The 25,731-nt window shown below is 44.3% G+C and overlaps 1 protein-coding gene across 6 annotated transcripts in view; it reads right to left on the bottom strand.

Annotated features, from left to right (window-relative positions):
• PARP8 (poly(ADP-ribose) polymerase family member 8) overlaps window positions 1-25,731 on the bottom strand; it is a 155,092-nt gene that overhangs the window by 21,811 nt on the left and 107,550 nt on the right. For 4 of the 6 annotated variants that reach the window (XM_080972489.1, XM_080972490.1, XM_080972491.1 and 1 more), the window contains 5 exons: window positions 25,132-25,198; window positions 24,242-24,367; window positions 21,456-22,041; window positions 18,772-18,825; window positions 18,574-18,669 (listed from right to left, as the gene is read on the bottom strand). In XM_080972489.1, the coding sequence (XP_080828615.1) occupies window positions 18,574-18,669; window positions 18,772-18,825; window positions 21,456-22,041; window positions 24,242-24,367; window positions 25,132-25,198 (929 nt within the window). The remainder of the gene's footprint in view (window positions 1-18,573; window positions 18,670-18,771; window positions 18,826-21,455; window positions 22,042-24,241; window positions 24,368-25,131; window positions 25,199-25,731) is intronic. The other 2 variants (XM_080972493.1, XM_080972494.1) reach the window with 1 other exon arrangement.

Here is a 25,731-nt window from a genome sequence, read left to right as displayed (position 1 = left end):
ATAAAAAGTAATGCCTGCCCATTTGGAATCCCATTTCACCACAGGCTGCATTTTCTGAGCCTTCCTGGAAATACAGATAATTATTTCTGCTGGTTTCCTTCATTGGCAGAACCTTGATTAAAGTAGAAGCACTTCCAAGTTTCCTGTTCAACTTCTCAGCTACTTGTAAAACTCTTTATGCTCTGGAGACGGAAAACACTCCATGGCTTATCCTGCCAATGCATTTATGCCTTTGGCTGCCATCAGGATAACTGACGAATCCGTCTTACTCTGCTCTAGGGGTCACTCTCGGCAGAAATGAAAACCAAACAAGAATGTGTGCCAAGTGTTGGAAGAAATAAATATAAAACTATAGAAGGGATTTGCTCTAAGAAAAATAAATTTTAAAAACTGCATCCCTGGCTGCACAGATGTCCGCACCAACAGATTCCCCTTGCATTTTGAGAGCATCTAAACCATTTTGTTTGCAGGAACTTTTCCCCTCATCTCTGTCTCTCTTTACCTCAATGACTGCACTACAACACTGAAATATTTTCACAGAGATTGCTTTAGAAAAGCCATCATCCTTCAAGTCCTATATGGCATCAGTCATTTGATTTATCTCATCTGCCGTGCTACATTGAATTAGGCAGCAGATGAAGCTGAACACCATCCAATTCACTGTAGCATGGCACTCTAGTAACAGAAGAAGAAGTGTGTTTATTACCTCCAGCGGCGCTTGGTGCACACACTTTATTTAGGAGCCTCGGGCATACAATCAGTTACTCTGCATTTGGCCCATGTGCTTCAGTGGGTCCAGTTCTGAAATTATCACCCTGGGCAGGGCTGGGCCAAGATACTTTGGCACCTGAGGCAAGCTGCAATGTCATGCTCTGTGTGAAGAGATGATGGGAGCGATAACCCACTGACAAAACAGTGCTTCCACCAGGGAAGAAAGTGTGAGTGAAGATCTACATTGGGAACAAGGGGGGGGGGGAGAGAGAGACAAGCAGTGCCTCTTGATCCCCAAGGCACTGCTGTAGAGGTGGCATGGAGGTGGGGATGTCAGGTTTGCATTTGGGGGGGGGTACAGAAAATATTGGTTTAATGTGTAGAAATCTTTCCTATTCATTTTAAGAAGTTTCTGGAAACTTCTCTGTGTGATACAAGCTGGTGCGAGCTGGAAGTTTCTAGCTGCCAAGTAAGTTTCCATTCTGCCTGGAAACAAGCTGATTGTTCCTGATGTTTGGGTTATTCCTTCAGAGAAGCTGAGTTAAGCTTGTTCAAACTGGTCCTGTTATCTTTCTCTCAGGGTCATGCTCTGGACTATAAGAACAGGCCAGAAGGAGCCTGTCTCTCTTTCCTTCTTGGTTCTCTCTACTTAGTTCCTGTGTGGGAACTAAGTATGTTTAAGTGCTAAGTGTCTGTGGCGTAGCTAGCCACTCGGGTGCTGGGTGCTGCGCGTCCAGCAGCCAGGAATGGGGCGAGCCACCCATGGGTGCTGGGCGCACCGCGTGGAGCCTCCCTGCTGCCTCCCCGTCAGCTGTAGGGTGGCAGAGGGAGAGGCGGAGGGCAGGCGCAAGTCTATGCTGCCGTTTTAGGCAGCGCAGAGCCTGCAGGCACCCAAGCCACCACATCACTCCCAGGAGAGACGCATGGCTCGGGAATGCTGCAGGCCCCATGGTATGTGCCGGCTCCCACAGTGTGGCGCCCAGTACCAGCCATGTTTTGTTACGTTTGTTGACTGAACTAAAAAATTCTGTGAGCCCAATTTATTATTAGTAGTATTCTTAAAAACTCATAGTTTTGTCATTTTGTCACCCCCCTCAGTGATGACACCCAGGGCGACCCACAGCCCCCGCACCCCCTTCCTCCGTCACTGCTTAGTGTCTTGCTCTAGATCATTATGGAGCAAAACTACGACAGGGGATGCTAAGGAGGCAGCAGACCTGGCTTCCAATGAGTGCCATTGCAGCAGCAGTAGCAGCAGCAGGCAATGTGCTCCTTGATGGACAGATCTGCTGCCCCTGTGAATCCTGCTGCCCGAGGTGGTCTCCTTGCCTTGCCTCATGGGTGGGCCTGCCCCAGCCTTGAGAGATTGTCCCCTAAACATGGATGGCTAACAACCCTGGGAGACAGAACGGTGGTAGGACTAGCCCAACATTTAAGGGAAAGGCCGTAGCTAAGGGAGATGCAGCTAAGGAAAGCTACACCTGCTAAAAATCTCTTTTACGCAACTCACAAAGTGGCCACGTGTCTGGCTTTAAAGAGAATGATCCTCTTTTGGGAGAAGCCCCTTCTTGAAGGGCTGTCCATCCACAGTTAACAGCAGGCTGAGCAGGGGCGCAGGCTGGGAAGCAGACTGAGCAGGCAGACAGGTTACCTGGTTGTAGCGTAAGATTGCATCTCTCTTTAAATTCTAGCAATTAATTCCAGATTTGCATCTATAAATATAAATTAGCATCTGGATGTTTTATTTCTTTTATTAGCTGATTCAAATGCAGCTATTAACAATAGCAACAGATCACGTTCTTTAAATTCTAGTATTTATTTTCAAATTAATTGCATATATAAACTAAGCGTCTGCATGAGATTTTTTTTCCTATTTGTTGATTCAAATACAACTGATAATGACAGTAATGACAGATCACATTCTTGACAAATGGGATTGTTACAATCGTCCGGAATGCAACCTGTTACTATTGTCAGAAGTTAAATTTGTACGAACAAATAACATAAATCCATAGAAAGCAGACACATATTTTAAGTTTTTAAAATTGTCAACTTTTGCTCTGTTTTTTGGTAATTCGTTTTTGGGTGATGTGTAAGTGGCCATACTTAATTCAAGATGCAGGAGCCCAAATTTGCATCTGCTTTGAACACACGAGTGGTGCTGTGGGTTAAACTACAGAGCCTAGGACTTGCCAATCAGAAGGTCGGCGGTTTGAATCCCCGCGATGGGGTGAGCTCCCGTTGCTCGGTCCCTGCTCCTGCCAACCTAGCAGTTCGAAAGCACGTCAAAGTGCAAGAAGACAAATAGGTACCGCTCCGGCGGGAAGATATATATATATATATTTTTAATATTTATTGAAATTTTCAAAATGTTACAAAAAATAAAAAATAAAATAGAAGCCGAAGAAAGTACAAAAAATAAAATAGTTGACAAAGTAGGAAAAGAAAAGAAAAGAAAAAACAAACCCCTTCCCACCATATGAGAGAAAATTCAAAATAAGAAAAAATGACAGAAAAAAAGAAAAATACAAAAATCACAAACCTTTAAAAACATTTAAAAAACAAATCCATTATTTTCAAATCCTTAACTGTCATTGCCTTCTTTCTTAGACCTCCTCCTCCTCCCTTTCTTTGTATCCTAGTTATTAGTTATCCCAGCAAATCCTTTCCATGTTTCATAAAATTCTGTCCTTGCATTACCCTAAACTATTTTAATCTTATCTTTCTATAATAAAATAAACCTTAAAACTTAAAACTTAAATCTTATCCTTACCAACTTCTCATAACCATAATATTCTTTCATAGTTCTTTAAACATCTTTGCTAAAGCCAAGTAATTTCATTCCAACATTTTTCTATCATTCATCACTTTTATAAAGCAGTTCTAATGGTAGAAAAAAGGGGTACAAACAGATCCACTCTTCATCCAGCGTCCCTTCCTCCTGGTTCCGGGTTTTGTCAGTTCTTATTCCCGTCAATCTAGCCCCTTAACCTGGCAACCTTATATCCGAGGCCCTCAAGTCTCTTCCATGTCCCTTCCGCGGTTCTTCTTCATATTTGTAACTGTATTTTCCCTTGTCTCCTGCTCGTGGTAACTCCAGCTTGACAATGTTTTTAGCCCTTCTCGACAAATCAGCCCCTTTTCCATGTTCAACATTAAATTCCATGTAGTATTTAAAAGCATGTTTCAAAGACCCTCCAAAATTGAGAGCCCCCACAGTCCCAAACATCTCACGGCCCGTTGCCATATTTGAAAAGTCCAAACGTCCCAGCAAAGGGGGGTCAATCCAGCCCCCCATTTCCAAACCAAGCCAAACTTTTCCTTTCCAGATCTGGCTTTTTCCAAGTTCATTTGTCAAATCCGAAAAATCATATTCCTGTTGGGCCTGTTCTATCAAAACACACTCCTGATTTAATGTCAAAAACTCCTGTTCTGTCAAGACACTCTCCTGATTTAATTCCTGAGTGGGCTCCACATATTTTCCCACTGTCTGTTCAAAATTTCCCACTGCCTGTTCAAAATTTCTAGTCGAAGTCGCCATCCAATTCACCTTCTCGTGTAATTGTTCCAGTAGGGCATTTGTTTTATAGAGAGCACACAACAAGGCTTCTGAATACATTGTCCTGCAAGGTCAGATGCCTGTTCCCACGGTTGTAATCTGTAACTGCTGCCGGCTCCCTGGAGTTAGTTACAGTTTCACAGTTACAGTTTCACAGACTCCCCCTAGGGGGAAGACTTCTATTTGTTCTTGCAACAAAGTTTCCTTTTTTAAGATACTTTGTCCGTATATATTCCTTTAAAATGCGAAAGGGAACAGTGGAATCACTAGGTTTCTCTTCTTTTAGCTATCTGTCAACGACACCTGTCTTTGGTCAATGAACTTCAAAAGTCAGTCCTGACACCCCGCTCCAGGATCAGGACGGAGGAAAGTTACTTCACTTTAAAGTCACTTTAAACAGTCCAAAAAGATCCCCCCCCTTCTCCTGCTGTCGAAGGGGGGTTCCACAATTTTAAATGGTGAAATCCAATCTTTTAAAAACGATTTTCTGAGCTCTAGTTTCGATTGTCTTTGCTTTATTCTGTTTACAAAGGAACGGAAGGTTGACTTCCTGTTTAGACCTTCCCGTTCCGTACCAAATTAGAGTAAATTTTTAAAGTCCAATTCTTTCCTGCTCGCAAGTCCTTATTTGATGTCCAATTGTTCAAAGTCTAAGTACTCACGGGTGCTTATTTTAAAGTCCAAATTGTCCCAGGAAAAAGGCAGCGCTCTCCGGCAACGGCTATGCGGCTTCACTCCACGGAAATAGCAGTTGACTCACAGCACCGCACCACTTCCCCCTCTTCACTTCGGAGCCCGTTAGTGGGTTCCTTAGCGGGTTGGGGGGGCGCTAAAGGTGCCCGCCGAGTCCCATGGTCACAGGCTTCATCCGCCTGTGATTTTTAAGAGGGTCCCCGCTTCGCCGTAGCGGAGAAGACCCGTTTTCAGCTCCAGCGGGAAGATAAACGGCGTTTCCATGCGCTGCTCTGGTTCGCCAGAAACAGCTTAGTCATGCTGGCCACATGACCCGGAAGCTGTACGCCGGCTCCCTCGGCCAATAAAGTGAGATGAGCGCCGCAACCCCAGAGTCGGTCACGACTGGACCTAATGGTCAGGGGTCCCTTTACCTTTACCTTGAACACAAGATACCAGAATCGATCCCAGGCATTTCCAGTTAAAAGGTCAGGAAGCAGCTGGTGACAGCTAACATACTGCATTAGACCCTAGACATTCAATGTAAATAGACCTAGGCTAGATGGGCTGATTTGGTACACAGCAGTTTCATATATAGGCAGGTTAAAGAGTGGCATTTGGCAGGTTGGAAATGGCCCACTGGTGTTGCACTGATGGAGGCAGTAGATAATTTATTATTTTAAACACACTCTGGGATCCATTTGGGTTCTCTGTCCCTGGTCTCAACAGTCAATATGTAGGAGCTAAAAGAGGCAAACCATGCAATGCAGGGAGATTGCAAGGGGGGTTATTCTTTGCAATCACCCTGAATTCCCTCAATGCCAGCATTAAGATCGGCCAGGGCCTTCTTGATAATGGCCTCATTGTTATGGAATGCTTTTCCTGCAACAATTCTGCTAGGCCGCTGAAGATCAGCTTTTAAAATGGGGCCCTCAAAACTTACTTATTTCAGGCTGCTTTTGTCTGAAAATATTCCTGTAAATCTTGTTTTACGTGACCCTGAGCGGACGACTCTGGGGTTGTGGCACTCATCTCGCTTTATTGGCCAAGGGAGCCAGCATACAGCTTCCAGGTCATGTGGCCAGCATGACTAAGCTGCTTCTGGCGAACCAGAGCAGCGCATTGAAACGCCGTTTACCTTCCCGCCAGAGTGGTACCTATTTATCTACTTGCACTGTGACGTGCTTTCAACTGCTAGGTTGGCAGGAGCAGGGACCGAGCAACGGGAATTCACCCCATAGCGGGGATTCGAACCGTCGACCTTCTGATCGGCAAGCCTTAGGCTCTGTGGTTTAGACCATAGCGCCACCTGCTAGACTACAACTCCCATAAGCCCCAGCCAGCAAGCCCAGTGGTCAGGGATGAAGGAGTTGCTGCCCAAAACACCAGGTTGGGGGGGGCTGGTTCAGATCTATGAGGCTAAAGTAAGGTAAAGGTAAAGGTACCCCTGCCCGTACGTGCCAGTCTTGCCAGACTCTAGGGTTGTGCGCTCATCTCACTCTATAGACCGGGAGCCAGCGCTGTCCGCAGACACTTCCGGGTCACGTGGCCAGCGTGACAAGCTGCATCTGGCGAGCCAGCGCAGCACACGGAACGCCGTTTACCTTCCCGCTGGTAAGTGGTCCCTATTTATCTACTTGCACCCGGGGGTGCTTTCGAACTGCTAGGTTGGCAGGCGCTGGGACCGAACGACAGGAGCGCACCCCGCCGCGGGGATTCGAACCGCCGACCATGCGATCGGCAAATCCTAGGCGCTGAGGTTTTACCCACAGCGCCACCCGCATCAAGAGGCTAAAGTACTCTCTCCCAAATAATATGTACCAATTTGATGTGTATGTTTAATGTTAGGTATAAATCATTTTTTGTGTATACCATTTTATGAACACATGGGTAGCTCACAAGTACAACCAGCTCCATTTCAGGAATGCAATGGATGATCTGAACCCAAACAGGTCAATGTGAAACTTTTCTGTTCGCTCAACCACAGTAAATGAGGCCAGCTACTTTGTTTTTTCTATACTACATTGCACCGTGAATGCTTCTAGGTGGCTTTCTCACAGTCTCAGCCATTCATCACGAACATGCAATGCAATCCAAAATACAATGCCAGATAAAAGCTACATTGTGTTGGGCAATCAATCTAAACACGCACGCGCCACATGACAGCAACAAAACCAGCAGCAATAATCAGGCAGCGAGACAGGGAAAAGGTTTAGCTATTACTTCGCAAAAGCTCAAAAGGATAACTTTGTTTTAACTTGGTGCCTAAAAGATAGAGGAGCAGACACAAAACAACTGTCTTTCAATAGTGTCCCATGACTGGGGTGCCACTGCAAAGAAGGTCTTCTCCCTGATACTTATGCACTTAAGCTCTGAAGGTGAGCCACCTCAGTGATGACCTCAGTAAATGCGAAGGCTTGTTTGGGAAGGAGGAAATCTTCCAGGTACGCTTGGTCTCAGGCATTTGGGGGCTGGGGCTGATATAAGTTGGAGTTCAACCATATCTGGGAGGTCACAAGTCAAAACCAGTACTTTGAATTGTGGCCAGAAGCACAGTGGGTTTGAAAGAGAGGCACATTCAGTACAATGGAGCCCAGTAAACAACTCAATCATCAGTTTCTTGTCTGTGTGTGTGTGTGATGACTTAATTATCCCACTGGCCACATAACATTGTAAGGTGGGATGGGGAAAGGAAAGTACTTAGATTGTGCAGGAAAGTATCGAATATCACATAATCCAGGTATGTCCAAAGTCCATTTCAGGGGCCTAATCCAGCCCACCGGTCGGTTTAATCTGGCCCCTGTGGCTGTGGCAGTTTATTTTCTGGGGTAAAATCCTTTTTAAAAAAGGTCAACAACTGTGATCGGCCCTCACTTCACCAAATCTGGCCCTCTTTGAAAAAAGTTTGGACACCCCTGAGTCATAATTGAACTGTTCAAGTGCCCAAGCTTTCTGGGACCTGAGGAAATAGCCATCTCAATTTTTTCATTAGAGCTGTCCCATTCTTCAGACTTCAGCTCCCTCTCCCAACATCTCTGGAACATCAGCCTCTTGGTAGGCCACAGCTGGTCTTATCCCTAGTGTCCATCAACGTTAATACATGTACATCCAAAGTAGCCAACATGGCAGCCTCCTGCTGTTGGTGGACTACAACTCCCATCAGTCTCAGCCATCACAGTCCATGGGCAGGCATGATGGGAGCTGTAGTCCACCAACATCTGGGGAGCACCACATTGGCGGCCCTGATGTACATGAACACTAAAGAAGCCTCATAAATAAGGCCACAAAAATTACTAGTCTGCCATTTTTTAAAAACTAGCATGGTAACAGGCTAGTGGGGTGGGAGTTTCCTACCAAGTGGATTGGCAAAAAAGGGCAGATCTAAGAGACAGGATTCCTGTCCTCCACTGGTCTCATGGAAACCATACAGTGACCACTCTCCTATATGGAATTCCATTGAGATGGGTAGCCATGTTAGTCTGGATGAATGGCTAAATACATGGCCACAATATGCAAATTATGGCTCTTACATTGCACACACTGAAGCTTCTGAGTTTTGTTTTGAATTGCTGGTTTTTCTAATGTACCTTTAATCAAAATAACACACACTGGCTTTGCTTTTTCAATCCGTGAAGGGCAGGCGATTGCACAGCAAACAAATGCAGCAGACATGAGGCTAAGCCTTCAACAATCTGTATTTCTGGAAGGGGGTGAGTTTCATAACAAGGCAATGATCCTTGTTATGAACAGGTGCTCCAAGCGTGTCTCTGTTTTCGCATGTGAAACATTGGCAGTGATGTGACATTCGTTCAATGATATGCTGGACAGCAGGAGGGCAAGATATCCCGGCCACAAAGGCATGCTGTTTGTGCTAATTTATAGCCTTCCGATTCTCTTTCCATTAAACACAGACGCACAAAGTTCCAATCCTATCGGAGGAAGTGATCCAATTTATCTGGTTAATTTCTCAAAGCTTTTATGAAGCTCAGACGACGAATGATTACAAGGACACTAATAAGGCTAGGACATAACTGGCACTCCAAAGTATACTATTGATCTAAAAATAGTGTAGCGAAAGGAACAGTAATCTCATAGCGGCTGTCATTAAGAAAGAAAAAGGAAGCATTAACAGTTTCCCGAGTTCTACTTTAAAAAGTTTTTTTGCAGTGGGTATCAGCCTTGAAGGCAATCCCCTTTCTGTTTCTTAGCTATGAGGACATTTTCTTCATGAGACTAATAGAGAAAACTATATTCAACTTACTGCCCAAAGTTAAGAAGAGGAGGATTGTCCCCCCAGCTTAGTTTGCCCTCTGTGCTATAGAACTAAGATGTTCATTCAGATTTCCCTGCATTTCTTTTTCTTTTTTGTGTAGAAATGTTTTATATATATGGTACCGCTCATTTTCTTAATGATGAAAATTCAGCTTCATTGTCTTTGGGTGAGGGGGAAGTAGTTTGTTTTATTTATTTATAACATTTATATCCCACTCTTCCTGCAATAAGCTTTCTCCATGTTGTCCATGTAGCAACCCTGAGAGGTAGACAAGGTTGAGGGGCAGGGAGGGACTGGCCCAAGGTCATGGCTGAGAGGCAATCTGTACCGTGATCTCCCAGGTCCTAGTCCAACCCTGTCTCAACATGACATCACAGTTTCGAAGAAGTGCTTTAGAATCTAGTTTCTACACACACCCAAAACACCATTCTCTATCCCCTATCCAAGCAAGAGGTATTAACAGGGTTCAAGGAAACATTCCAGACAGGCCAAAATATTTGGAGTGCAAAGCAGGGCAGCCACTGAGGGTTGTGGTCTGGGGAGGTTTCTGAGGGCCATACAGAGAGCCCCAGAGCCCCAGAGGGCGTTTGGCCCTCGACTCTGAAGTTTTCCAACACTCCACTACAGCATGAAAATCACATTTGAATCTTCCAGAGCCTTGCAGCACCCACCTCTGTTGTGATAGTGTATCCCCATCATTATGCCAGAAGCGCCATAAAACAGCCCGAGTGCATAAGAGCTGGAGGCTACAAATTCAGATAAAATGTTTTGACATTGGATTTGCCTTTCCCTTTTGCCTTCAAAGCATCGGAGGGGAGAGGAGGGGGGAAACTCTCCCAGCAGAAGAGAAAATTGCTGCCTAGATGCAACTTTGCAAAAGTGAGATTCTTTCTCTGAAATGCGAGGAATAAAAGCAGGGCAGAAGAGAAGCCTTGTCTCTCAGCCCTCAGTGCTCTTCTCTGTCCCGCACCCTCACCTTCCTGTGCTTTGCGGTGACATCCTGCATCTCATCCCAAGACAGGCTGTGCAAAGTTTGCACAAGCCAGCCAGAAGTGAAGAATGATAAAAGTTGGAAGGGGCCGTGAGGGTCATCTAGCCCAGTCCCCTACAATGCAAGAATCTCAACAAAAGCATCCATGGCAGGTGTCCATCCAACCTCCACGTAAAATCCTCAAATGCAAGAGAGTCCACCACCTTCTGAGGGAGACTGAGGAAGAAGACATAGACTGAAATGACTACACTTTCTAGACACTGGATTTCAAATACGCTGAATAGTATGTTTTCCCACAATAGAAACAGAAACAATTTGGGAAAATTGGCAAGGGGGGGGGGGAGAGCAGAGGTCCAGTGCGGAAGGAAAAATTCCCACTAGAGCAGGGGTCAGCAAACTTTTCCAGCAGGGGACCGGTCCACTGTCCCTCAGATCTTGTGGGGGGCCAGACTATATTTTGGAAAAAAAAAAAAATGAACGAATTCCTATGCCCCACAAATAACCCAGAGGTGCATTATTTTAAACAAAAGCACACATTCTACTCATGTAAAAACACCAGACAGGCACCACAAATAACCCCGAGATGAATTATAAATAAAAGGACACATTCTACTCATGTAAAAACACGCTGATTCCCGGACCATCCGCGGGCCAGACTGAGAAGGCGATTGGGCCAGATCCGGCCCCCGGGTCTTAGTTTCCCTACCCATGCACTAGAGGTTGACCATTTCAATAATTAGACTGAATTGCAAAGGATGGCATTTTGCTGGCAAACAGCAATTTTGAAGTAGTTGGGACCTCAAGTCAAGTTCATATGCCTGATCTGGATTGGGGAATCAGACCTGTTTCCTGGCAAAAAAACAAACCAACCCACATCTCCCTCCACTTGGTGCTATTTGCCCTGGAAATAAATAAATAAATAAATAAATAAAAAACTTTTAAGGGCAAATGTGAGACGGGGGAGGATTGATAGGAAACAAGTGTGGAGTCCTGGTCCAGATTTAAAACATATTCTGGATTGGGGCTTCAGGGGTATTATTCCTTCATAATAAAAGTAGCCACTTTTAAAAGTGTGTCTACTGTAACTTGTAGCACGGTGCTTTTATCACAGATAAAAGCAAGTTTAAAACTCCACTGTGACCTTCCTTCAACTTTTCTTGCATTAGTGGCCACAGAGCAATTGGGATTGCAGGAGAGTTGTGCTGATCCAGACCCATTCATTTTTTATTTAAGGGCAATTCAGACAGGAGCTTCTGTGGCAGCGGTAAAGCAGTAGAACATCTAGCTTGTGCCAGCAATGTAAAACAGTGATCACCAGCTGCTAAATGGTCTATCATTCACAATGGGCAACAATGAAATGTCGTCGCAGAAAGGTCAGCATTTTGCAATTAAGCTGATGTGTAGTTCTGCCAGCTATAACCCCTTGAGATTCTCAAGGGCTTGTTAAGAATAGAAAGATAGATAGATGATAGATAGAGATAGATGATAGATAGATAGATGATAGAGCATATGAAGGACTTCAAACCAGTGATCTTAATAAGACACAAAACAGCCCTGTAATGTAGGTTAGTATTCATCTGTCCATATTACAGATTCCAAAGGGAACATAGGAAGTTACCTTATACCAAGTTAGACCACAGGTCCATCTTTTTACCTCAGTATTGTCACTCTACACAGACTGTCAGTGGGTCTCCTGGGTTTCTGACAGGGATCTCTCACTGTCTTACCTGGAGATGTCAGGGATTGAACTTGTAACATCTGTGTCATGGTCCTAAAGCCAAAGGCAGAAGCTAAAAGAGAGTGACTTGCTGAGGAGGCAACTGAGCTGATTCCTATGAAGTTTATAGTTCAAATACACGGCTGTCAAACTACATTTGCTCTCCTCTACAATGCATATCTTGACACATTTCGTTCATTACTAATATTATTCAATTAAAAGGTCAGATGATTCCATTTTTAAAAAAGATCAACTCAAAAGGAGTTGCTGATTATTCTGAAGATTTATTTAAAAAAATAAAACCAATTATTTTAAATAAAACTATTTTAAAATACTTTAAAAATGACAACCACACTCTTCTCTGTGAGAGGGGGATGTCAATTATGAGAGTGCATCATTTAATAATATAGTATGCTTATTCTTTAGAACTCCCCCCCATTTTACACATTTCCCCTATAAATGTTTCCCTACAAGTAAGCCTAAATGAGTTCAAGGCAGCTTACTTGTGGGTAAGTAGCACCATATTTCAAGAAACTGGAGTGTGATCAGAGGAAGGTGATTGAGATGGTACAGTCTCCTGGAAGCCAATTCCTATGCACAATGGTCGAAGGAATTGGGGATGTTTAGCTTGGAAAAGCAAAGATTAAGAGGAGACGTGATAGAGATCTTCTTTTGAACTAAGTTCCTATGAGCTTCATTGCCAACCTTCCTGCTTCTTTGACATTAATGGGAAGGGGGGGTGGGGAATAGTCTGAGATTTCAACACAAGGTGGCACCCTAGAGGAGAGTTTGCAAGTTGATGGAGAAAACATTGAGACATATTCCTGTGGGTCCCCGTTCCCCCCCCTGCTTACTGAAAGGTTTCATCAGTTTATCTGGTATACCATTCATGCTAATGCCTGAGACATAGGTTGTTGCTGGTGCTGTTTTGAACTATTCCAAATATGCCATTTTTTGCTAGGTAAATTATTCAGAAATCATGCAGAAGAACTTTAGCAAACAGAACATACATAATTTAAGGAGACTGAGAGGGCAGATTCACTGTGTCACGACACTAACCGTCACGATGACCTCCTTTTCTTAAATAGCATCTTTAGTTATCAGCATTTTTCTTTAGAGTATCTCAAGGAGCAGGTGATAACATACCAGAGAAGGGCCTTCGCTCCGTGGCACAGCATCTGCCTTGCAGGCAAAAGGTCCCAGGTTCAATCCCTGGCAATCCCTGGCATGGGGCTACTGAGAATATTCCACACCCCAAACCCCAGAGAACTGTTGCTAGTCAGTGTAGGCAACATTGAGCTATACTCCAATAATTTGGCCACCTCATGAGAAGAGAAGACTCCCTGGAAAAGACCCTGATGTTGGGAAAGATGGAGGGCACAAGGAGAAGGGGATGACAGAGGACGAGATGGTTGGATAGTGTTCTCGAAGCTACCAGCATGAGTTTGACCAAACTGCGGGAGGCAGTGGAAGACAGGAGTGCCTGGCGTGCTCTGGTCCATGGAGTCACGAAGAATCAGACATGACTAAATGGCTAAACAACAACAACAGTACTCCTATGGGTTCTGTCAGTACAGCTTATTCTGGACTAAATGGTCCGAGGATCTGAACCATGTGTGGAAGCTTCAAATGGTTGCAATGTTAAGAGAACTGTTCCCTAGAACCAGGGTTGGCTCATCCATGAGGCAAGGTAGGGTGTCTGCCTCAGGCAGCAGGATCTACAGGGGCAGCAGATCCAGCCTCCAAGGAATGCATCACTCACTTCAGCCACCACTGCCACAGTGGCAGCAAAAGCTGTGGCATGATGCATGGAAGCTGGATCTGGCACCTCTTCAGCCCCCCCCCCCATGCCTCCTCTTTTCTCTTGGAGAATAGGAGGCACTGCTGGTCTACTCCCACCCTTGTTCTCGGTGTAGAACTTAATTTCTCCCTTGTTCCTAATTTAGATCTTCCCTCCCCTTGTTCCCTGGTGGTGGGGCGGTGGGTGGGGGAAGAGGGGAGACACACACCATTTTGGGGTTCACTTCAGACCTGCCTAGAACAGGCATAGGCAAACTCGGCCCTCCAGATGTTTTGGGACTGCAACTCCCATCATCCCTGACCACTGGTCCTGTTAGCTAAGGATGATGGGAGTTGTAGTCCCAAAACATCTGGAGGGCTGAGTTTGCCTATGACTGGCCTAGAATATTAAGGTTGCATTCCATGCATGCTTCTTGCTTATTATTTATATATTATTATTACTATTGTTATTAATTAAATTTGTATTCTGCCCTTCATCCAAAGATCACAGGGTGGCTCACAATATAAAAATGGAAAACAAGGACACAAAATGCGTAATAAAATAAAACCAAAACAAAGCCATTGTAACCCACGAACACATTTTAAAGGCCAAGGGATGTTAATATGTGGATGATTCAGACTTTTATCAAGTGTCATCAGTATGCACATTGTTTCACAGTGTAGCAGAAGCAAAACAAGGTGTCTGCCCTCAGGATCTTACAATCCAAAGCTGCAATCTAACAGAGAGTGCTGCGTGCTTAACTCTACTGAAAACCCAAGAGATATGGGGGAAATATGCTATTTGCTTTTGAACAGAAAATCAAGTTGGTACAATAAGATATTGCATGTCCTGCCTCCAAGGATAAATTTAGGGCAGCGTGCATTCTGCAAGCATCAGATCATAGATTTCATTTCCTGAATGCCAGCATCTAATGTCTTGAAAATGGAGAATAACTCTCAAAAGTCAAAGTGGAAGGTGGGGGAGGAATCCCTAATTTATACAAATTGAAGAATTTAGCTCGCTGCAGGATGTGGACTACCTTGTTGCAGCATACACAAAGATGGGCTAATGTAAACAGGATAATGCCGGAGAACCGGGTCCCATCCTGGCTGCACCCCTTCCTGCCTCTAATCTTGCCCCAAGAGAGTAAGCTCTCCCTGAGCCAATACTCTTATCAGTTATGAAGTTAACACTTGATGGGAGGATGGAGGGCTAACTATGGCTGCATACTCACTATATATTTAAGAACTTTTAAAGCATAACCCGCTCAAAGTATCCTGGGATCATTTACTTATAATTAACAGTAAAAAGTACTCAAACACGTTGACATCTGTGTGGCTGGATGGGCTTCCCTAGTTGGGCCCTCTATGAAAAGAATAGTCCAAGGTTTGGTGCATTCCCAAGTCCAGAGGAAACCCTATCAACTTCTATTGCCACAATTAGCATTTTGTCTCTTTTAAAGGTCAAATCAGATGCCTTTGTCCTTTGCCTTTTTTTAGAAAGAAAAAAATAACAATAAATAAATGGCTTGGCCAAGCTCAAATCTGCCACAAGTCTGCGTTGTTGTGTTTTTTTAAAGAAAAGCAGGGAGCCAATTTCCTCCCCAATAGCATTTGTTTGCTTGCTTGCTTAGGTCCAGCTGTGGATTGTCACCTCGTCAATTCTTAATCTCCTTCATTGTTATTCTGGGATTCCTTTGAAGCTGTTTATCTAAAGAGAGAAGGCAGCCGAGGCCAGCGCTCTCTCTGCTATGTGCTAAGCAGCTGAATGAGAAATCCTGACTCCCTGAGGTTCCCCCTCAAAGAGCCATGCCTAACGGGCAGAAAATGAAATGAAAATATCCCGGCAGCTCTGCTTGAATAGAGATGGAGGGTGTTTGTGGTGGTGTGGGGTGCAGTGCTGAGTGGGTGGGTGGGGGCACAGTAAGAAATCTACTCTGGATATAACGCTCAGTGTCAGTCTGCCAGCTGCTCTTTTTTGATGGAAAGTTCTGCCTCCCTTTGACTTGCTGCCCATTCAAGTTCTTTAGCACACAGCCTGAAGTTACTCTGGCTGTCCTGAGTGCAAAGGAGGATGGAAACCCAGGTCAATGTTGTCAGCAACCCACGCCCAGCAGATTTTGGTGGTCAAGGACCAAGGAGAGGTTGCCAGTCATCTAGCTGTGAAGACCAGCAGAGTCCGTGCGGAGTTAGTGTGTAGAAGAAGAGTTTGGATTTGATATCGCGCTTTATCACTACCCTAAGGAGTCTCAAAGCAGCTAACAATCTCATTTCCCTTCCTCCTGCACAACAAACACTCTGTGAGGTGAGTGGGGCTGAGAGACTTAAAAGAAGTGTGACTGGCCCAAGGTCACCCAGCAGCTGCACGTGGAGGAGCGGAGACACGAGCCCGGTTCACCAGATTATAGTGGTACCTCGGGTTAAGTACTTAATTCGTTCCAGAGGTCTGTACTTAACCTGAAACTGTCCTTAACCTGAAGCACCACTTTAGTTAATGGGGCCTCCCGCGGCCAGCCGTGCCGCCACAGCACGATTTCTGTTCTCATCCTGAAGCAAAGTTCTTAACCCGAGGTACTATTTCTGGGTTAGCGGAGTATGTAACCTAAAGTGTATGTAACCTGAGGTACCACTGTACAAGTCCACCACTCTTAACCACTACACCACTCTGGCTCTCTAGGGTAGCTAGTTGAAGGGTGGGGAACCTTTTTCAGTGCAAGGGCCACATTCCATTATGGAAAACCTTCTGGGGGCCACTTACCAGAGCCAAACGCAAGAGTAGGCAGAGCAATGGATGCAGCGGCGCTTAAGGTTACATTCCAGTCACGCAACAGTCACAAAACAAACACACATAAGAAAAGCCTGTTGGATCAGGCCAAAGGCTCACGTAGTCCAGCATCCTGTTCTCACAGTGGCCAACCAGGTGTCTGTGCAAGCCTGAAAAGAACACACACACACACATCCTGCCTTCCAGAGGATGCTTTTTAGCCAGACACAAGCTGGAAAGGAAAGGGGTTTCTCAAGAGCCAAAACAGACTATGTGCAGTAATCTTCCTTTCCACCACTGCTGATTTGCAGTCAAATCTGTGCAGGGGTTGCTACAGATGGCTCAGTTCCTGTGCCACATGGCACTGGCGCAGAGGCCTTCTCCCACTGCCCAAACCTGGATGTAGCCACCACTTTCTCTGGGCAGTGATGGTCAGTATGTGCAAGACCACTTGGCTGCTTATGTCTGCCTCCTTTCCACTCAAATATCTTTCTCTCTCCCCACTCACTTCTGTCTTTGAGTTAACTTTGCCTAAAAATCTCAGCTGTTGTTGTTTTTCTGTGTCTGGCTGGGTAGGAAAAGAGAGGGTGTCTTTTTTCTTGCTGCACCCAGATTAGGGAACACTTTGCCTTGTGAAACACCGTAGACTCCGCTCCCTCACTGTTTTTCACTGCTTGTTGAATACCTTAAAAAAAAATCCAAGCTGTTTTTTTTATGAATTAGGCATATGTTTAAACTGCTGACCCTGCCCTTTGGTGCAGTTTTTATGAGGTTTTTTTGTGATTTTATGCTTTTGTTTATTTATTATCTCCTCCTTTCTTGTAAGAAGCTCATGTTGGCCTGTATAGCTCTCCCCCTCCATGTTTCATCCTCACAGCAACAACCCTGTGAGGTAGGTTAGTCTGAAGGACACTCACTGGCCCATTTAGTGTGAGGATTTGAGCCTAGTCTGACTCTTAACCACAACATCACCATGGCCTATATGCTATAAGCCCCCTGAGTGATGTATTTACACCAGAAGATGGGTGTACATATAAATGCTCTAATAGAAATAAAATAGTATATGTTAGTTTCAAAGGCAAATGGGTAACATTTGACCTTCTAGCTGTTTTGCTTTAAGAGCATCTATCTGCACAATGACAGAGGACAACACCGGAGGGTATCAGCAAACCAATTTTTTATGACAGGAGCATTTTATGGATGGACTACAACTGCCCTAGGCCACAATCCTGGCTCCCAGTCACATTTCAGAAAGAACCAGCCGAGTGCCAAGACCAAAGGCCCCTGAAGAGTTCTGGCTGCACTGCTGGACGAAGGACATCACAGAGGCCCATTAGCACATTTCTTTCATTTCATTTCTGAAATCTGAAGTGAAAGAAGTGAATGGTTTATTTGCTTACATACATGCGCATCCAACTGACACACACATGAGCGCATTGCGCCAAACTTAGAAGCGACTTTAAAAATGGCAAAGGTGTCCCTAAGAGAGACCAGAAATGGCACAAAAGGCACAAAAACAGTGCCTAGCAATCCCGTGAGACTTTGCAAGTGCAATCCCAGAAGCCCTTGCACTGACTGTTGAGGCCTGTGGAGAGCTTGAGTTTGAGCAAGGAGGTTTGGAGGGATCGGTTGTGTGGAGTCTGATGGAGTTTGGAAAGTGCTGCTGGTTTTTTAAAGGATTTTTCAAGGGTTTACAGAAGTTTAGAGGCTTTTCCAGTTGGCACAGGGAGCCAACACACAATTTGCTATACACTGCCTTGGTATTCTATGGGGGGGGGGTCCATTTTAAATAAATAAATATAAATAAATGAACTGCATGAGCATACAGTTCAACTAATTGAGTAAGTAGATGCACAGATTGTACACTCACTGAATGCAAGGTACAAATGCCCCTATGTGCTTTACCAGCTGTTTCTCCAAAGTACTAAGGAATGTGCAGACACACGCAAAAACACACCACATGGTTACATTCAGCTTCCCCCAACCTGGTGACCTTCAGATGTTTTGGGCTACAGAAAACAGCTGTGGCTGGTGGCAGTTGTGGTCCACAACATCTGGAAGGTAGCAAGTTGGGGAGGCTGTTTTAGTTCAAAGAGCAAAAACATACCCTCAGCATGGGCCCATTTTGAAACACATGTGGCTCGTCACAGACCACGCAGTATTCGTTGAGCACTGGAATCCGCTGTTCCGCAAACTCAATCGTCTGAGGACAACGAAAAAGAGAACAATACAATCTGCTTAAAATAATTAACAAGCAGCTCCACGTCCTCCAGCTTTCCGAAACAGAGGAGGCATTCTGTCCTACCTGTACGAGGAAGCCATGGTCTCTTATTGGAATGGATTTTGCACCGTAATTTGGCTGTTTTAAAAGAGAGAAAAGTAGCAGCAGCATTAGAGCAAGTCTGGTATACGGAAGCATTAGTTTCAGAAACAGGAGATGCATTGGTCTTTATTATATAAAGCATGAAATTGTTGACATTTGCACCTGGAACGCACTCAAGGGAAATCCATGTCTTATTCCAATTGGTTTTCACTTGAGCATGTTTAACAGCAGCAGCAGCAACAAAATTTGGGGCCAAACAAAGAAAACTGGGGCCAAACCATTCGCACAATTAGCAAATTGCATGAATGTCTTTTCAAAAGTAAATAGCAGGTGAGGTCAGGACTGGGAGGGAAGGCACAGGTTTAAAGTAGGGATGGGGGACACTTTTCATTCCAAGGGCCACATTCTCTCCTGCTGAACCCTTTGGGGACCATATGCCAGTGATGGGAGGAGTCAGTGGCAAAGTGGGTGGTGCAACAAATGTGAATTGTACTTTCAAGGAATAGGCTAGTATCTGTACACACACCCATCTGTATCCTCCATTGAGGCAAACAAGAAGCATTATTGGAACTCCAAGACATATTCTAGCTGGGCAAAAATATTCAAGGAGGGGACAAAGAAGGGTAGGTGGCCTGGAGGACTCCCCACCATAACCACATGCCTGAGTCATAGCCTGAATTGAAAGCAATTCAAATAAGCCATTCATGCAATTTGCCAGCTGTGTGCATGGCAATGCATCTTGTTTGGCCCTCCTTTCTGAAAGTTGTGCACCTGTACCTAAATGTCGTTCTATGTTCTTCCAAAGGAATCTGGACACCATTCTTTAAAGAAAAAGGCAAACACCTGTCCTTTTAACACCATATGTCTATGCAGCCATAACCAGATCCTGAGGGAGGCCAATGCTGATCGAAGCTGGGCTTCCCATGCCACTTTTCATATTGACTACAGAGATCAGAAAGGGTGTTGTACGAACATCTGCTGCTGAACTACACATGTTGTGAAAGCAAAAGGTTCCCGATTTAATCCTCATCAACTCTGGCTAAGAGGGGAGGACTGGGTAAGATTTTTGCCAAAGATCTTGGGAGTGATGCTACCTCCAGAGTGAAACCATACTGGGTGAGATGAACCAGAAGCCTTGATCGGACATCCGCTAAACCACAGTTCAATGTGATGAAAATGAGTCTCCCTTCCCTTCTTCTGAAGAGCCCACAATGGGGAATATAAAAGCTTTGACTTATATCCCAATATTCCTCTGATATTCCTCAGGATAGTGTATGGCCTGCTTCCTGACACCCACCAATTTTATGATTACAATCACCATATCAGGGAGGTTAGGCAGAAAGAGATCATGAGCGGCCCAAGGTCAACCCATGGAAGCTTCATGGCACTGTGCCCACATTGCTTATCATGACATGACTGAGCCTAGCTTCCTCTGGGGCTATCCCCCGCCCCCAATTTCCATCACTGGCTCAGAAGCTCTTTCAGTTTTGATTAACTACAGATTGGCATGTCACCTGAATCCAAGAAACTATGGTTAATCTTTGAAGCAATCTAACTTTTAATGATGGGATGTGCAGCTATACTTATATTAAGCATAGTTTCAGTTTCAGATGCTATGCCAGTGCTGTTAATCAAAGCCAGATGTGAAAGCTTCCAGTCTCCTCCTTCCAACCGTACTGAAGATGGAGGGGAAAAATGGAGGCTTACATAAGCTCATTCCCATTACATATAAACCAGTTTTCCCTCATGATCTCTTAACACAGCCATTGTGGAGCCTGGAGCACAAATTTACCCCTCTGGAGGCACACACTTTATTGGGTTGTGACTGCTGTATTGTGCACCAAGTCCTTTCTCCAAAGGCTAAACTATCATCAAAAGTAGTATTATAAAAATTTATTACTGTACTTTATCTATGAATTTGCAACAGCAGGAATACCAATATGGTGAGGCAGAGAGAATCTCACACCTTTCATTCTCTTCACATGATTTTCCCAGAGCAAATAACAGCTGTCTGCATGAATAAGATTTTAAATATCTGTACCAGCACTCAAAATAATAAAGTCATGGTAGAATTACTTCCATGATCATTTTCCTATTCCTTGTTGAAAAACAGACCATGACATCATTATACCTAGAGATTCCTCATAATATTTTGTGGTATTTTTTTTTAGACAGGATTCAATACTTCCTTGGGAGATATTCCCAGAATATATCTTCTTATCTTCTTGATATGGATTAAATATATACCATTCAGACAGGATTTTCCAGCAGGATTGGCACATAGTACCATGGTTAATGGTTGCCTTCTGTTGCAAGGTCACAAGGCCCATTCTTTTAGTCACAGAAATGTTAACATGGCAAAATATCATGCAATACATTTGTTAATAGTAAGTCCCAAGGGGACAGATCAAATCAGAAAGGTTCACCAGTGTGAGTGGAAGCTGAAATGCTTTCTAAGGCTGCAACCAATAACATATATTCAAGCTGGACAAGTTCTACTGACTTAAGAAGAAAATGGTTAAAAATGGACTGTGTGACAACACATATATGAACAAAGGTACAATTTCTTGCAGTTTACCAAACTCTGTTTCCACTTCTGCATGTATTGTATGTTTCACTCTCCCCGCCCCCCCGAAATATGTGGAGAAGAAAAAAAGAAAACCCACAGAACAAAACTGGTTACGCACAGCAGATTGTGATGGGGATGATGAAGATGGTGTTAAGATACCAATAAGCCCTGAGGTAAGAGAGAGCCTCCTGCCCTCTGCTATGGTGGGTTCTTTGAAAAGATCCATTTTAGAAGACTTGGGGACACCAGAATAAGTCTTGCTGAGCAACTTGTGGTTCTTCAGCCCGTCTAATTCATCCATCCTAAGGTTACTGGAGTAAGACCTGCTCAAAAGTTTGTGGGGCTTCAAAGTACTGTTGTGCTCACATCGAGTATCCCCAGAGCATGGTCTACTGAGCAACTTGTGGGGCTTCAAAGTGCCACACTCGTCCTGCTTGATGGCTGCCGAGCACGAGTGGTTCAAGAGTTTGTGCGATTTAATGGTCATTGTGTGTTCAGCCCTGGGATCGCTAGACAAGGAGCGGCCAAAGGTTCGATGGGACTTGGTGACACACGCATCCTCAGCCTTAACTGTGCTAGAACAAGTCCTTCTCAACAGCTTGTGGGTTTTTGAGATGCCATCTTGTTCGGGTTTCAGTTTTGATTTGTTTTTCCCACAGCCTGGTGGAGGATAACTCGGCGACCTTGAAAACAGGCAGAGAGAAAAATTAACTGGAGCACAGCTTGCTATGAGAAATACCAACAACATCTTGCTTTTGTTCAGGTCTCAGTTCTTGTCTTGACCTGGAAGTGAACCCTCTTATTCTTTCCCCAGGTCCTTCTTGTGGATGCCTGTGAACAAACCGTCAAGCCAAGCTCCAAACAGGGGAGGGCCACAATTGAGTAGTAGAGTGTATACATCCAAGTTTACTTCACAGCATGAGCAATTAAGACTATTACTGGATAACATCTGCTCTTAAATGAAGCTTCAGGAGAGGCACAACCCCAACACTTCTTCACACAATGACTGACTAACTTGTGAAATTCAGTTTCACAGAATGTGCTAAGGACTAGTAGCTTACATAGCTTTAAGAAAATACTGACAAATTCATAGAAGGTTGGTTTACAGCAGTGGTGTCCAAACTCGGCCCTCCAGATGTTTTGAGACTACAACTCCCATCATCCCTAGCTAACAGAACCAGTGGTCAGGGATGATGGGAATTGTAGTCCCAAAACAACTGGAGGGCTGAGTTTGGCCACCACTGGTTTACAGGTTAACCAAATGAAATTATTGAAATTAGAGGGAGATAGTACGCATGGTATTCAGCTAAGTTTTACTCAGAGTAAAACCGCTGAAATTAATGAGCTTGAATAATTTAATTTCAATGAGTCTACGCTGAGTAAACTAGCCAATGTTTCTCATAATTAGATACTGTACTAAGGACAAATAAACTATACAGAATGGTTGGTCATCATCATGTGCTTGAGAGCGTTCAGAGAAAATTGTCTTCTGCAGCTTTTGGTATATCAACCAAAATTAAAAACAGTATCTTTGAAAGACACTACGTTACTTGATTAATCACAGACACCAAAAAATATTTAATCAATTAATGCCAACCTTTGAATCTAACTAGCTAATATACTGAATAATTTAGCCCAGCCTTTGCCAACCTGGCAGGGGCTGATGGGAGTTGTAGGTTGGTGAACTGATGTAAGCCAATCTCCCTCCCATCCTTTCTAAGGTATGCTAAAGAAATAATGGCATCGATTTCAACTAGGTACCCATGTACAGAAGGGTCTTCCCATGCATGGGTGATGGAATTGAGACCTAACAGTAGATTCCACCTGCAAAATTTGGGATGGCAATTTTTTTGAATCCCCCTTAGTCCCTTAAGCCAGCTGAACTGTTCCTGCTCTGGAGAATCTTTGGAAGCCACCAGAAAGAGATTTGCAGGGGGTATAGAAAGTGCTGTGGAGAAAGACGGAATTGGTGTATGTTATCTCTCCTGCTGGTAGGAGCAATCCAACTCTGCTCAAGGGATGATTCCACCAGCAGAAAACATGTTAAGATCTGAGTCATTCAAATCACCCACAAGACAGTGAACAAGGCACTTAACACAATAATGCAAATAATCTAACGGAGAAGATGACATATAATTTGAAATTGCAATAAGGACGGGTACCTCCAGACATTTTCTTATATGATTTGGCATTTCTTTATGACATATACTGTGGAACCATCATATTCAAGACAACCCGCGTCACAAGCCTGGCCTGTGTGAATTTTACCCCAGAGCTGGTCAAGCAGATCTGCAGCACCCCTTATGGTAGGCACTTAGCAGCAGGAGATGAAAATCATATTTCACACTTTTGCACTCTGCAGTGTTCACCGCCTCTATGGTTGCTGTTAATAGAACTCAACAAGGCACAGCTGAAGCCCTTACAGGAAGTGGGATGAAAGTGGGATTGTGCAAAGGGGACCTAAAGAACTTATTGTGCGAAAAGTCTGAGAAAACCACAACCTTCTGAACTCAGTTTATGTGATTTGCCCCACCTCCTGCTCAGTAGGGCACTGAAGTATTGTATACACAAAATCTAGCAGGAATCCTGATTAGCCCAGGATTCTCCCTTGCACGGGGGACCACTTCACAGGAACATCAATATGTGAAAATGGCCTTGCCCAAATTGCATTGCTGCCATGCACACAGCTAGTGGGGGCTTGGTCAGATGCACACATCAAGAATTAGGGGAGGGGGTCTCACTGGTATGACATTGTGGTCCCCTCATACATGGAAAGTATGTTTGCAACGATCTGAGTGAACCTCTCTCTTAAGGAATCTGAAAGACTTTATTCAATCTTCTAGTAGGATAGCACCGTGCTGCTCCATGATCACTTGTGCCTACCTGCGCAGTGTAGAAAAGATGTGCAGCGGAGATTTCACCTTCTTCTCTGACATTTTTTTGTTGTGCGTACTGTTTGATTTCTCTTTGCCATTTTTCCATTGTTGTGTGACAAACGTTTGCATGATTCTGAAAGTTGAAAACACAGAGACAAATCTTTGATGTGCATCTGCACACGTACATAAGACTCAAAAGGGTCCCTTTCCCCCAATCTAACCCTGAAGATTTGCTCTTTCTAATTTGGCTCATTGGATGTTTCTTACATACAAGACATATATAGAGATAGCCATCCTTAATCATGCCATTGAGAGAAGTGATGAAGCTACGAAAAGTTTTTTAGTTGTATCAGCCTTGAGGCAGGGTGTGGCTTCCAACCAGCTTCTCCAGCTGGGATTGGCTACTGTTGTACAACCAATGACAACCCTGTAATGCAGGGATGGGGAACCTGTGGCACTCCAGCTGTGGTTGGACCACAACTCCCATCCTCCCTGACTACTGAATATGCTGATGGGAGGTGGAATCCAACAACATCTGGAAGCGTTACTTGTTAGCCACCCCTGCTGCAATGTGTGAAGGAATATCTACACTCTGCTTTCCTCAACTGGTTGTGTTCCAGATACTGTTGGACTACAATTTCCATCATCCCTGATCATTGATCATGCTAGCTGGGGGCAACAACAATGTCTGGAATGAGCCAGATTGAAGAAGCCTGGACTACATCAATAAAGGTATGACATGATACACCTAGATCTGTCTTTCTTTGGATCCTTGGAAAACAGGTCCTCATGGCAATGCTGTTATTAATTCAGACTGCATCAGTCTAAAAACAGCCAGACACAATACGTTGCAACAAAAACACACACAATATGGGATTTAGTTTTAGCAGAACTCACTTCTTCAGCTGATGCCCCAGTCCAAATCTTTCCTTAGTAGAGATCTGAAATACATCAACGGTGGGCACTGTAGGACAGAAGATATCATTGAAAAACTCAGAGAAGCTCACATATTCCAAAGCCTACCATTACTATAGTGGAGTATTAAAGCCCAGTCCCCATTACGTCTGATGAAAATTGTGTACAAGCAAAGTTCACAAGACTGTAGAAGAGCTGAACAGAGAAAAGGTTTTGGAACACTGAGACTCGTGGAACATTGTGAGTTTCCTGCATATCAATGGAAAGGACCTTCCCCACAGGTTCTGTGTTAGTAGAGGCTATGATGCCTAGCAGAGGCCATGCCAGACAACATCAGGGGTAGCCATGAGTAAGCTTAACTGGATTCAGTTTGGAATGGCATTGCTAAAAGCAAGGGGATTTGGACTCTGTTGAGATAGGTTCTGAATTAGCTTGTTTCAATCTTGGGCTCATGGGACGCGGGTGGTGCCGTGGGTTAAACCACAGAGCCTAGGACTTGCCGATCAGAAGGTAGGGGGTTCGAATCCCCCGCGATGTAGCTCAGTCCCTGCTCCTGCCAACCTAGCAGTTTGAAAGCACGTC

The sequence above is a fragment of the Podarcis pityusensis genome (assembly GCF_964106645.2).
Source record: "Podarcis pityusensis genome assembly, chromosome: 11".
Lineage (NCBI taxonomy): Eukaryota > Metazoa > Chordata > Lepidosauria > Squamata > Lacertidae > Podarcis > Podarcis pityusensis.
Note: the sequence above shows the minus strand (reverse complement) of the source record. Positions and strands in the feature narration are given on the sequence as shown.